The following is a 12,888-nucleotide window of genomic DNA, read 5'->3' as shown; positions in this document are numbered from 1 at the left end:
TCTCTGGGTTCTTATAGATTAAAGAGTCTAACAACACCCAGTGGTGGTGAGGATGTGGCACAAGGGGCGAGCACATTTCTTCATGAGGCTATTCTTCCCAGCATTTACAGATGGGTGCTGGGAAGGAAGGGCAACTGAGTAGCTCCATCTAGAAACAAGCCAAGTATCCAGCTGGATAGAGACACTGCGAATACTATACAGCAAGGAAAAAGAACACAGCTAGAAGGGACAACCTGAGATTAGGGATGCAGTTTTGAAAGCCAAAGGCACACAGCAATGTATGCCACATGGTTTTACGTATCTGAGGCTCACAAAGGGGCCAGATTAGACTCAAGTGCTTGGCAGGCAATGCATAGAGAGGAGAGAAGACTCTCAGAGAAGCATGGGAACGGTGACAACAGGCAGAGTGGCAGTTGATACCGTTGGCAATGGAAGATGCTGTGGGAAGACACATGGGGGATTCTGGGTCCTGCTGGTGGGGCTGAGTGTCCGGGCTTTTCTAGTTTTTGCCTCTCTTTCCTCTATAGTTACAATAAAGAAACAGGGGCAGGGGGCTGGAGAGATGGCTCAGCGGTTAAGAGCACTGGCTGTTCTTCCAGAGGTCCTGAGTTCACAACCATCTATAGTGTGATCTGATGCCTTCTTTAGGCATGCAGGTGTAAATGCAGGCAGAGCTCTATATACATAATAATAAATAAATAAATCTTTTAAAAAAAGAGAGAAGAAACAGGGGCAGGAAAGAAGAGAAGAAGGAAGGAAAGGATAGAAGGAAGGAGGAAAAGAGAGAGAAGAAAGGAGGGAGGGAGGAAGGAAGGAAGGAATGCATCGAGCAGCCTTTCTGGCGGGGCCTCCTCCCTACTCTGGCCACCACGTAGAGCCTGCTTGCCCAGAGCCTGTTACTGTTGGCTAGCCTGAAGCTTTCCCTTTGGGAGTCAGAGTGCTGGGGCCCGCCCGCCTGCCTCTGGGCCCAGTGTCTGTCGCCTGTGCCAGGGCACACCCTGTGCTGAATGGCTGCTGTGAGCTCAGCTAAGGGATTGCATCCACTTATCTTGTGGGGGTCAGCCCTCTGTGGCGGGGCCTAATATGAGAGCAGTGGACCTCGGGTAATGACTCGCCTGATAGGAATCAGCAGCTCCCGGTGGCGGCATTTAGTCTCTGCCAGCTGCAGCTGCAGCTTCCTAGTGGTGGCTGGGCCTGAGCCTGGGCCAGCCTGGCCAGCCAGGCTGACAGACAGGTGAGGGCGTGATCCAGAGAGGCCCCCTATCCCAAATTGTGCCAGAAGAGGCAAACCTTCTCATTTCATCTGCACAGACTGCTAGCCTCCAGGCTCTGGGCTCCAGGCTCCAGGAGACCTTGTCCTCAGACTCAGCTTCCCTGGGCTTAACTATGGGTGTTCCTCTGCCTGTGTGCAGTGGCCGCCTCCTCTATCAAACCCCCGTCAACCTTTAACACGTCTTTACAAGCTTGGGTCATGAATTTGGCAGTAGCTAAGAGGCCCTAAAGGGCCAGTGAGAGGGCAAATGGACAGACAAGAGTGTGGCTTCTCAGATGGAGAGGCCACAGCAGTTCTTCTGTCGGAAAAACCAGACAGGCAGGGTTTTCCCTCTGCGTTGGCAGGCTTGGGGAATATAGGGTGAGTGGGGAAATAGAAGCACCCAGGTGGTTGTCCTCCCTTCAGGCAGGACACGTCAACGGAAGCTGGGCCAGGAGGCTCTCATGCGGGCTGGTAGACAGACACACAGACATAACCCTACTTACTCTGCGGGAAGCGTGGTGGGTTGTCGTTGACGTCAGTAACCACGATGGTGACCGTCGTAGAACCTGAGAGGCCTCCCAGCTGGCCTGCCATGTCTGTGGCTTGGATAACCACCTCATAGCGTTCCTGGCTCTCACGGTCGAGGTCAGGCACAGCTGTCCGGATCACACCTGTGGGCGAGGTAGAGTGGGGACAGGGCCAAGGCTTGGCACAGTTATGCTGGGCTGTGTATTGAAGGTCAAGGGAGAGCCATGGGTACAAAGGTCACATGTGGGGTGGTTTGAATGAGGATGGCCCCCACAAGTTATATATTTTCATGTTTGGCCCCCCAAGTCAGTGGAACTGTTTGGGAAGGATTAAGGGGGTGTGGTCTTGTTGGAGGAGGCATGTCATTGGAGGGTGGGCTTTGAGGTTTCAAAAACCATTCCTGGTGTGCTGTCTGCCTCTGCTTATGAACCAGATGAGCTCTCAGCTACCGTTCCAGTGCCTGCCTGCTGCCTGCTGCCTGCTGCCTGCTGCCTGCTGCCTTGCTCCTCACCATGACAGTCACGGATCCTAACAGTCTGGAGCTGTGAGTCCCAATTAAATGTTTGGGGTGGCTTGACAAGGTTTCTCTGCATAGCCCTGGCTGTCCTAGACTCTCTTGGTAAACCAGGCTGGCCTTGAACTCACAGAGATCCACCTGCCTCTGCCTCCTGAGTGCTGGGGATTAAAGGTGTGCACCACCATGCCTGGCTAAATGTTTTTCTTTTACGGATTGCCTTGGTAACTAAAGATGTGGCCATTGGGCTCCCAGAGCTCCTCAGCCAGTGCACACGTCAACACAGACACCCTCACACTTCTCTCACACACATAGTCCCACACTGGTCAATCGGACAAGCAGATGAGTTTTCTGCACCTTCTCCTCCCTGCCACCTGCCTCTACACACTAACAGACTAACACTCTGCCACATGTGTACACACACTTTCACACATAGACTCGTGCTTCAAACAAAAGACCACTTGGTTTGCTGAGAGGAGGCCTGTGGCACAGAATTCACCCTGGGCATCCTCCCTGGGTAGCCAGTCCAATAGTGGGTCTCAGTTTCCCCCCAAGATCTGGTATGTGTGAGCAGGGCACCTGCATGGCTTGTTAGTGACCTGCAGAGGTTGGTACCAAGCATCTGCTTGGAGTGTTTAGCAATTAAGTAACAATCACCGAGGGTCACATTCGCTGGTGCACAGGTGTGCCTTATACAAGTGGACCACAGTCACACATGCCTGTTCATATGCACCCCGGCTCAGCCCCCGCCCCTCCCCCACCCCCAAGCCTGGGTTCTCTGTCCAGGCCACAGAGAAGGGCTAAACAGACCATCTTCCTAGCTGCTCCCGGTGTAGAAACAGAAATGAGGATGCTGAAGGTTAACTCTGCGGAGAAGATGGTCAGGCCTCATTTCCTGTCGCTGTTAGAACCTTGGTTAGGAGAGAGGTTGATGAAGCATTCAGAGCCTCTCCTGATGCCCCCTCCAGCCTGCCAAGCACAGGTGGTGACTGGTGGTGCCTGGGCCTGAGTGCCAGGTGGAGTCATGCACCAGCAGCCCCAAGATGCGCCCCATAAAACCTGTGCTCTGGCTCCTGATGTCATCAAGTCCCCAGATTCCAGTAAAGGTAATGGGACAAGAGGAGAGGCTGGGGTGTGTTGTGTGTGTTCTGTATATTCTGTGTGTGTTGTGTAAGTTATGTGGTGTGTGTGTGTGGTGTGTGCAGTATGTATGTGTGGTGTGTGCTGTGTGTGGTATGTATGTGTGTGCGCTGTGTGTGTATGGTATATGTAGTATGTGGCATGTGATATGTATGTGTGTGTGGTATGTGTGTGGTATGCATACTGTGTTATGTGTGGTATGTATTTCATGTGTGTGTTGTGTGGTGTGTATGTAATATGTGTGTGTAGCAAGTGTGATATGTGTGGTATATATGTGGTGTGTTGTGGTATGCGTGTGTATAGTATGTGGTATGTGGTGTGTCATGTGTGCGATGTGTATGTGTGTTTGTCATGTGTTATGTATATGATGTGTGTTGTGTGCGTGTGTAATGTGTGTGTAGTGTGTGCATGTTGCATGTTGTATATGTGATATGTGGTGTGTGTGATGTGTGTGTGTGTGTCGTATATTATGCAACTGGGGTAGGCAGTGCTCAGGGTGATCTGCTTTTGTGATCACAGAAGGAAGGAAAGAACATAAGGGGAAGAAAGAAGAGAAGAGGGAGAGGAGGGAGAGAGAAGCTCAGGACCCTGGGGAGAGACAGACTTTTGGGGAGGGGGGGTCTCTTGAGACAGAAAAGAAGAGAAGGAAAGCAGGAAAGAGCCAGAACCAAAGAGAAGAGAGGGTAATAGAGACAGAAAGAGAAAAAAGGTAATGCTTGTCAGAGCCAGATCAAGTAGTCAATGCTGACAGACAACAGGACGCAAGGACAAATGGCAGACAGGAATAGTGGCCACCAGGTTGTCAGGTGAGGTGCAAGGCAGGAAGGCAGGGAAGCAAGAAGGCTGACTTTGTTGTTCTGAGAGAGGGTCCTGTATCTCAGGCTGGTCTTGAACTCCTGATCCTCCTGCCTCCACCTCCCGAGTGCTGGAATGCACTTATGTGCACCACATCCAGCAGGGAGCTGACTAGCCGGATGCTTGAAGGCCACTTTACATCTAGGGCTACCCTGAATGACAGTCTCATAGCAGGATTTAGGGCCACTGTGTATCTCAAAGCTCAGCATCTCCAGCTCTGAGTGGGGGACTGAAGCAGAAGTCTGGCTCTTCCGGAGTAGTTGAGGAGGGCCCCATACAGCCAGCTTCCATGTTGTCCAGAGAGACCGGGAACATGATCTCTCATAGCGAATGAGGTTCAGGAGTCTCTGGGCATCCTGGAGTGGGCAGCAGGGGCCATGTGGCCCCTGGACCCTGTCCTGAGTCATCCACTAGGTAAAGTTGCTATGGTGATAGTTTCTGATGAAACACATTTTCCAGTACCCACAACCTTGGGTCAGTCCTGCCCACTGGATCTGGCCTTGAGTGCATGGCATGCTCCGGCTTAGGGATCTTTTCTCTAGGAATCCTGAGGCCCCTGCACACTGACGCAGGATGAAAGGAACACGGGGCGAGGCCTAGGCTTGCCAGCCGAGTCAACTCTCAACTTCCTGACAGCCATGGCTGTCCCACAAATGACTCCCCCAAAAGACCTGTTCAGCCAGTCCACACAACCATGACAAAGAATAAGCCACTGGGTTAGTCTTAGGTAACTAATAGAGAAATCTGATTAGTTGAACTGTCCTGGGTCTAGGCGAGTGCTTCCCCAAGGGAATTACTTGGCTGAGAGGGAGGTCCAAGATGACCTCACCTTCCCTCTATCTGCTGGGACAAGGCCTCCCTCTCCCTCCAGTCATCTGCCATCCTTCTGTGAGGTCTCAGGACTGTGTTCTAAGAGAACAGAAGTACAAGGGCGAGAGGGCTTGGGGACAGCTCAGCAGGTAAAGGAAGCTGCTTCTTAGCCTATGACCTGAGTTCTGTTCTCATGTAGTAGGAAGAGAGAACCAAGTCCCACACACACCTATGTATTGTCCTCTGATCTCTATACGCACGCCTACACACATGTGCACACACACAAGATGCGTGCACAAACACACACAAAAAAGATACTTTTTAAAAATGAAAGACAGCCGGGCGGTGGTGGCGCACGCCTTTAATCCCAGCACTCGGGAGGCAGAGGCAGGTGGATCGCTGTGAGTTCGAGGCCAGCCTGGTCTACAAAGCGAGTCCAGGACAGCCAAGACTAACACAGAGAGACCCTGTCTCGAAAAACAAACGAACAAACAAAAAGATCTAATCATGGAATCTACATAAATCTGTATGTAGATGTTTTTGTCACTTCCTATTGGGCTGAAGCAGACCACCAGATTCAAGGGTAGGCAAGTGGACATCGAGTCTCACTAGTTGGCTGAGATGGGGGTGGGGGCGACAAGCCACACTGCAGTAAGCCTTCCGTATTGGCGTTAGCAGGTTTTCAAATCTGCAGGTTCATCCTCCTTGGATACAGCCAACCACATATGGAAAAACATGCAGAAGATAACTGTGCCTGCGCTGCACACACAGCGTTTTGCCCTCAATGCTATTATTCCCTGAGCAGGAGAGTGAGACACCGACTTCCTACATTCGCTTCGTGTACAGTGTCCTCAGTCCTCTGGCGATGACTTAGAGTACATGAAAGAATGTGTGAGGTGACAGGCCGGTACCACATCACCTTACGCTTCAGCAGCCTTGGAAGCTTGGATCCAACCCCTGCCAGATACCGAAAGATGAATGCACAGGGAGGGAGGCGCGTATGGGGGGCACAAAACCCCAAATCAGCCCATGATCTTGTTCATCCATTATTCATTCATTCGTTTGACACTTGCCGAGGGTCTGTGATGTGCTAGGAACACACGGCATTGGATATGAAGGACGTAAAAAGGATCAACTTGGGCCGGGCAGACACAGGCTTGGCTGGTCTCTCCACTGCTTACAAACCCACCCTGACTTTGGATAAGTTCTTGGACCCTATCTGAGTCTGTTCCCTGTTCTATGAAATGAGATGGCTTCTTGCCAGGATCCAGAATTACCTAGGAGGCAGGTCTCCAGGCACACCTACCTGTACAGGATTATTTTGATTATGTTAATTGAACTGGGGAAACCCCATCTTAATTATGGGTGGGACCATTTCCATACTGCACAGTATGGGAGAGGGAGGGGCAGCTTGCATTTGTCCTTCTCCAGTTACAGAGTGTGGGTGCACTGTGACCGGCTACTTCAACCTGCTGCCTTGGCTTCCTGCTGTGATGGACTGCGAACCCTTTCTGGCTTAAGTATTTTTTAAAAAAAAAAACATTTTATCATAGCAAGAGAAAACAAAATGAAGACACCTGCCCCTGGGGGCTGCTGAGGCATTGATGAGTCAGGGCTTGTGTGTGTGTGTGTGTGTGTGTGTGTGTGTGTGTGTGTGTGTGTGTGTGTGTGTGTGTATGCGCGCATGTGTGTGTGTGACTTTGAATGAAATGTTCCTCAAAAGTGTCAGGCATTTGAATATTTGGTCCCCAGTTGGCAGCTGTTTGGGGGAAGAATTAGGCGATGTGGCCTTGCTGGAGGAGGTGTGTCACAAAGGGTGGGATTCAAGGTTCCAAAGGATTCTCACTATTTTGAGTGTTCCCTCTCTGCTTTCTGACTGTGATAACAAATGTGAGCTGTCCCTGCCACCGCGCTTTTGCTCAGCCATAGTGGACCATAGCCCCCTGGAACCATTGGTCCTTCTATACCTAAACGTTCTATAAGTAACTAAGACAGTATGCTTGAGGACGCAGGCATGCACGTGTCACAGTGCACTTGTTGAAGGCAGAGGACAATGTTGAGTATCCATTCTCACCTTCCATCTTGTTGGAGACAGGGTGTGGTACTCACTGCCTAGAGCCCCAATCTTTGGCCTGCCAGTTTCTGAACATTCTGTCTCTGCCTCTCCTCTCACTATAGGACTGTTGAGGTTACACACACACACACACACACACACACACACACACACACACACACACACTCCATACACACACCACACATGCACATACACATACATATACACACAGCACACACACATACATACACACACACCATACTCCATACACACACAGCATACACACATACACACAGTCACACATACGCACTCCATACACACACACCACACATGTACATACACATAGCGCACACACACACACCATACTCCATACATACACACACATACTCCTTACACACACACACCACACACGCACATACACACAGCATGCACACACATACACCCAACCATACACACACACACACACACACACACATACACCCAACCATACACACACACACACACACATACACACACACACACACACACACACACACACACACACACACTGCTACTACCTCTAGCTTTATGTGGTTCTAGGGATGTGACCTCAGGGCCTCAAGCTGGCACTTTATCCACTGAGCCATCTCTTCAGCCCAGGTCTCACATTTCAGAGACTCCTGGCACAGCTTTTTTCTTTGCATCTTGGGTTGGGCACACTTATGGACGAGCCCCAGGGGGTGGAGATTCAGGCTGGTCTTTAGCCTAAGGATATCTACAGGGCTTGGGGCGAAGTGTTCAGTTAGCAACTGAACTCTTTTTTTTTTTTTCTTTTTTTGGTTTTTTGAGACAGGGTTTCTCTTTATAGCCTTTACTGTCCTGGACTCACTTTTATAGACCAGGCTGGCCTCGAACTCACAGCGATCCCTCTGTCTCTGCCTCCCAAACACTGGGATTAAAGGTGTGTGCCACCACCGCCCAGCAGCAATTGAATTCTTTGAGTGGCCTCTTCTGCCTCCTCCCTGTCCTCCTCACCCAGATGGCTGTTTCTAGTTTCTCTGTCAGAACAAAAGCCTACAAGGCTTGAAGTGGGGCAGAGTTCACCACTCTGACCCCAGGACCCAGCACACAGCAGATGCTTAGCAGGTCGGAGTTGTATCCCCTCTAGGACCAATGGCCGTCCTTGGCACAGGGGTGACTTTGTGGTCAAGGTCATGACATCTCTGAGGGAGTCTCTCGGCTCATGCTGAAGTGGTGGAACTCAGGGACTGGCAGTTAGACCCTGGCCATGGCTGCCCATTGCCGTGCTCTGACTCAGTTACTCCCAGGCCCAATTGTTGTCTTTGCCAACCCGTCCATCTCTTCGAGATGCTGCAGAAGGGGACCTGTACCCTGCATGACGCCTCATTAGCCCGCAAATGCCATCCCTGTCGCCCCTGTGGGGGGCTGGCTGGCAGGCCTGGCCTTTAAAACACACAAGTTAATTCCTCCTCTGGCACTGGGCCCCGCGCAGCCCCTCCTCCTCCTCCTCCTCCTCCTCCCTTCCTCACACCTTCCTCTCAGGCCTCAATGCGGCTCTGCTCCCTGCTAGCTGCGCAGCGAGAACAGACTGTACCTCTCAGTGGCAGCTAAATATAGCCCCGCATCGGCGAATATTCCTGGCTAGGAAAATGGAGCTGGGGCTGGCAGTGGTGCCAGGGTGACTGTGGCACTAGGGTTGGGGTACGGGGGTGGGGTGGGGGAAGAGATCCAGTAAATCCTGAGAAATGTCAGAGCGGACTCTTTCAGATGCAGACGCTGAGATTGCAACAAGTACCCCACTGGGACTCCTTCACCTGGCTTGAAAGAAGTCCCTTTTCTGCTTTCCTGGGCCTGTGGACTCCTCACCTGTCACACCCATTTTGACCCTTCTGAGCAGTAAGGGGGGGAGGTACCCCTCAGAAAGTGGAAGCCTCCTCACTCTCACAGAGTCTAACCTTTTACCTGCCTGTCCCAAAATTCAGTCCTGGCTCTGGCACAGCCCCCTTCCCAAATACGCCATAATCTTCTTACTCTGACCTGTGACTTTGTAGCTCGAGCTGGCCGCAAACTCACAGAGTCCCCTGCGCCAAGGGCTGTGCTGAGCGCATCACACACTCCTCATCCGTCCGCATGGCCTCGCGGCTTATCACTGGAATCCCCACGGCCCTCTCACTTCACCTGGGTCTGTGTTCCAAGGTCACAGAAGAGCCTGCTCCAGCCTGTGCGTCTCCATCTAAGCTTTACTCCTTGCTGGAGCCCATCTCGGTCCAGCACTATGCTTTACTCGGCATGAACTTGTTTTGTGTATTTCTCTCTCCAGTAGAACCTCCTGGAGGGCGGTCTTGGATAACCTGCTGCTGTCTCCCTGGCGCCCAGTGCACACCTAGGCCTGAGGTGACCTCTCATTTAGTATCCGAAGGAACAAAAGAGGTCTCGCCCTGCATTCCCACAAGCTCATGAGTACAGGGTGGGGGATGGGCGCTAAAGAAAGCCAAAGATGCGGAAGAGAGAAAAGGGGGCACAGTGACATCTGGCAAAGGGTAGGCGTTGGACAGGCTGGAGCCCCTGATCCCCCCTTCACCTAAGTCTCCCATAGTTATGGGAGATTTCAAAAGCCTCAACCATTCTCAGAGCTCCATGTTCATAATTTAGATGGGTGGCTGAAACTTCTAGAAGGTTCTTTCCCTCTCTTCCCTCTCAGTGCTGGCATAGTTAAAGCTGGATTATTATTTTTAGATACTTGTTTGTTCTTATTTTGCATGTATGAATGCTTGCCTGTGAGTATGTATGTGTTCCATATGCATGCAGTGTCTGTGGAGACCAGAAAACGGTGTCAGATGCCCGGCACTAGAGTTACAGATAGCTGTAAGCAGCCGTGTGGTGCTGGGAACTGAACTTGAGTCTTCTGGAAGATCAGCCAGTGCTCTTACTTGCTGCACCATCTCTCCAGTCCCTAAAGCTGGACTCTTTAGCTCTGCTCCAGACCCTGGGACACGCTGGCCAACCTCTTTCCTGTAGACGTCTCTGAATTCACTTCCTCCTGTTTCTATAGGAGGCACCCACTGACGTACATGTCTCTAGGACACCAGGGTGAGGGAGGACACGTGCTCTGGTCTGCCTAGTGTCTGGCCCTTGTGGGATGTCACTGCATCCCTTCTCTTTCTTCAGCATCTCCACCCACTCAATCCCAATCTTCAGCAACTCCGGCCTCCTAGCATCCGAGTGGGTGTTGGGCAAGTACCAGCTTTTGACTTTTGTCTTTGGGAGCTCTGTGCTTCGGACACCTGGGCCCTGGGGCCTCTGTGCCTCTAATTCCTGTCTCTGAGCCAAGCTCACTTGCTGCCACCCAAGGGATCTTGTTAAAATGAAAACCTGAACACGTCACTTCCCTGCTCAGAAGTCGTCAATGAACCCACAGCATCAGTGAGGAGGAGAGAACCGGGGCACGGCATTCCGGGGGAGGGGAGTGTCATCTGGCACCTCTAGGCATTATCTGTTGAGATTCCAAATGCATGTGCTCTGTGACCCAGCATTTTCACTTCCTGAAAATTACCCTGCAGATACACTCACACCGGCACCAAATGATGTATGTGTGAGGTTATTCACAGTAGCACTGTTCGTTGTAGCAAATGATTGGAAATGGGGTACGTGTCCATCAGGAGGGGACTAGTGAAATACATTTCAGTATATCCATAACAGGCATTAAATAAAAGAATAAGGGTGCTCTTTGTGGACTGATATGGAACCATCTTTAAGATGCATTGTTAAGAAAAAGCAGGAAGCTACTATGTGTACAGTGTGCTTATAGCCACCTTCCGTGTAAAGCAAAAAAAAAAAAAAAGGGATAAACACATGTGCCCCATTTCCTTGTACATGCATAGCACAGCTCTGCAAATATCCACAAGAAAATTACATCGGTTGCCTTGGGGACACAGGCAAACCGGCTTGGGGGCCAGTTGAGGTGAAGGATTGCTGCTAAACACTCATTTGAACTTTTTGAATTTTGAACCCTGAGACGTTCTATCTGTTTTCAAAAGGACTTAATGTTTTTCAAGTGAACGAGTCTGAGACTGTCCAGACCGTACACATCAGCCGCTACCTGCGGGGCTGCGGGAGCCGGAGCACGGGGAGGGGAGCACTCTCTTCTTAGCATGAATGTTTTCCTGAAATGTGTTGCTTTTGCAAGGAGGCAAGAATAAGGAGGACAGTGTGTGTAAGAGAACAATTAAACGGAAGCCGTAGTCTGGATTCCTCCCTCTCCTCCCCAAACCAAACCAAACAAACACACGAACAAGCCAAATCCATCACCCACACCCACACACACTGTCCTTAGATTCAACTTGAGCTCCTGAGCTCCGCCAGCTTGGACACGTGCAGCCCCACGTCCCCACTCCCAGCTTTCACCTGCCCCATGCCCTCTCTCTGGGTGCCCCCCCCCCCCTTTCACCCTCACCTCTCCATCTGAGGTTTCACTGTTGGATACGTCAAATCCTAATTGTCGCAGCAAATGCCTATCCCACCCCTTCAGCTCCATGGGTCACCCATAGCCATCCCTGCTCCCTCCTATCCCTGGGGCAGTGAGAATGTCCTGCCGGAGCCATCGTCAGCTGTGTGACATCAGCTTAGTGCCCTGCCTCTCTGAGCCTCTGTCTTCACTGGCACTCTCCCAGGGCTCTCAGGGAATTGTCTAAGTTCAGGGTGAGTAGAGAGAGGCGTGGTGGGAACTGCACTGTTGCTCCGTGGTGCGGGTGTGTGAGGGCTAAATAAGAAACGTGTCACCTCATCTTTCCATCGGATCAACAGCAGCCATGGGAGCTGAGCTTCATACCTGCCTAAAAGGAGCTCCTCCCAGAACACACGGGTGACCCCATAACACACCACAGTCAGTTTAGTCCCAAGGGGCCAAGTTCAGACACACGAGGCCCTTACAGGGTATGGACAGCTGTGCCTCCTGCCTCTCCCTTTTGCTCCTTTTCTTGGAGGAGAGGAGACTCCACCCACTTTCCCCTGCTCACCCCTCTTTGTGTGTGGCTGCCCACCCCCCCCACAACCCTAGAATCTCTTGGAACCCAAGACGGGCACCCTACGCATGCTCTGTGCTTCCTCAGTATTGCTGGGTCAACAAGCTTGGTGATCAGCCCTGGGCTCTACCTCTCTGACCACACCCCCTGCCCCAGCCCCGCCCCTCCTCACCTGTCTTGGGGTCCACTGTGAAATGGTGCTCGCCGTCCAGCACACTGTACACCAGCCGGGCGCTGCTGCCATAAGTGGGGTCATCCGCATCAGAGGCCATCACCTGCATCACGGACGTGCCTGGGCCCGGGGGACCAAGCAAGACAACGGTCATACAGAGGTCACCTGGAACTTTGCAGCCCTATCCTCTCCCTGTCCCAGGGAAACTAGGAGAGAAGGAGACCCTTTGGGAATGTACCTTAAGGCCATTGGCCAGCCACTTATATTGAGGCCCAACCTGCTTCATGACCCATGGCCTTCTTAGGGACACAGGTGACCATGTAGTCATATGTGGATTGAGGTACTCTTTGGTTCCCAGATGTAGGACCAACAAGGGAATTTCGGTTTCTCCTTCAAAATGGGCAGAATAATGCCAGGCCTTGCCCTGCAGGGCAAGTGGGAGGATGGATCTGATGTTCCCAGTACCGTGCAGCTAAGGGCAGTCCCTCAAAGGCGGAAGCAGGGAGCACAGTCATTATCTACATAGTTATGAGGCACCGT

General features: G+C 51.7%; 1 protein-coding gene across 3 annotated transcripts in view; it reads right to left on the bottom strand.

Annotated features, from left to right (window-relative positions):
• The window catches only part of CDH22 (cadherin 22), a 126,259-nt gene that overhangs the window by 34,254 nt on the left and 79,117 nt on the right, over positions 1–12,888 (bottom strand). For all 3 annotated transcript variants that reach the window (XM_084777686.1, XM_084777687.1, XM_084777688.1), the window contains 2 exons: positions 12,349–12,468; positions 1,759–1,926 (listed from right to left, as the gene is read on the bottom strand). In XM_084777686.1, the coding sequence (XP_084633812.1) occupies positions 1,759–1,926; positions 12,349–12,468 (288 nt within the window). The remainder of the gene's footprint in view (positions 1–1,758; positions 1,927–12,348; positions 12,469–12,888) is intronic.

The sequence above is a fragment of the Acomys minous genome, assembly GCF_964271855.1.
Source record: "Acomys minous genome assembly, chromosome: 3".
Lineage (NCBI taxonomy): Eukaryota > Metazoa > Chordata > Mammalia > Rodentia > Muridae > Acomys > Acomys minous.
Note: the sequence above shows the minus strand (reverse complement) of the source record. Positions and strands in the feature narration are given on the sequence as shown.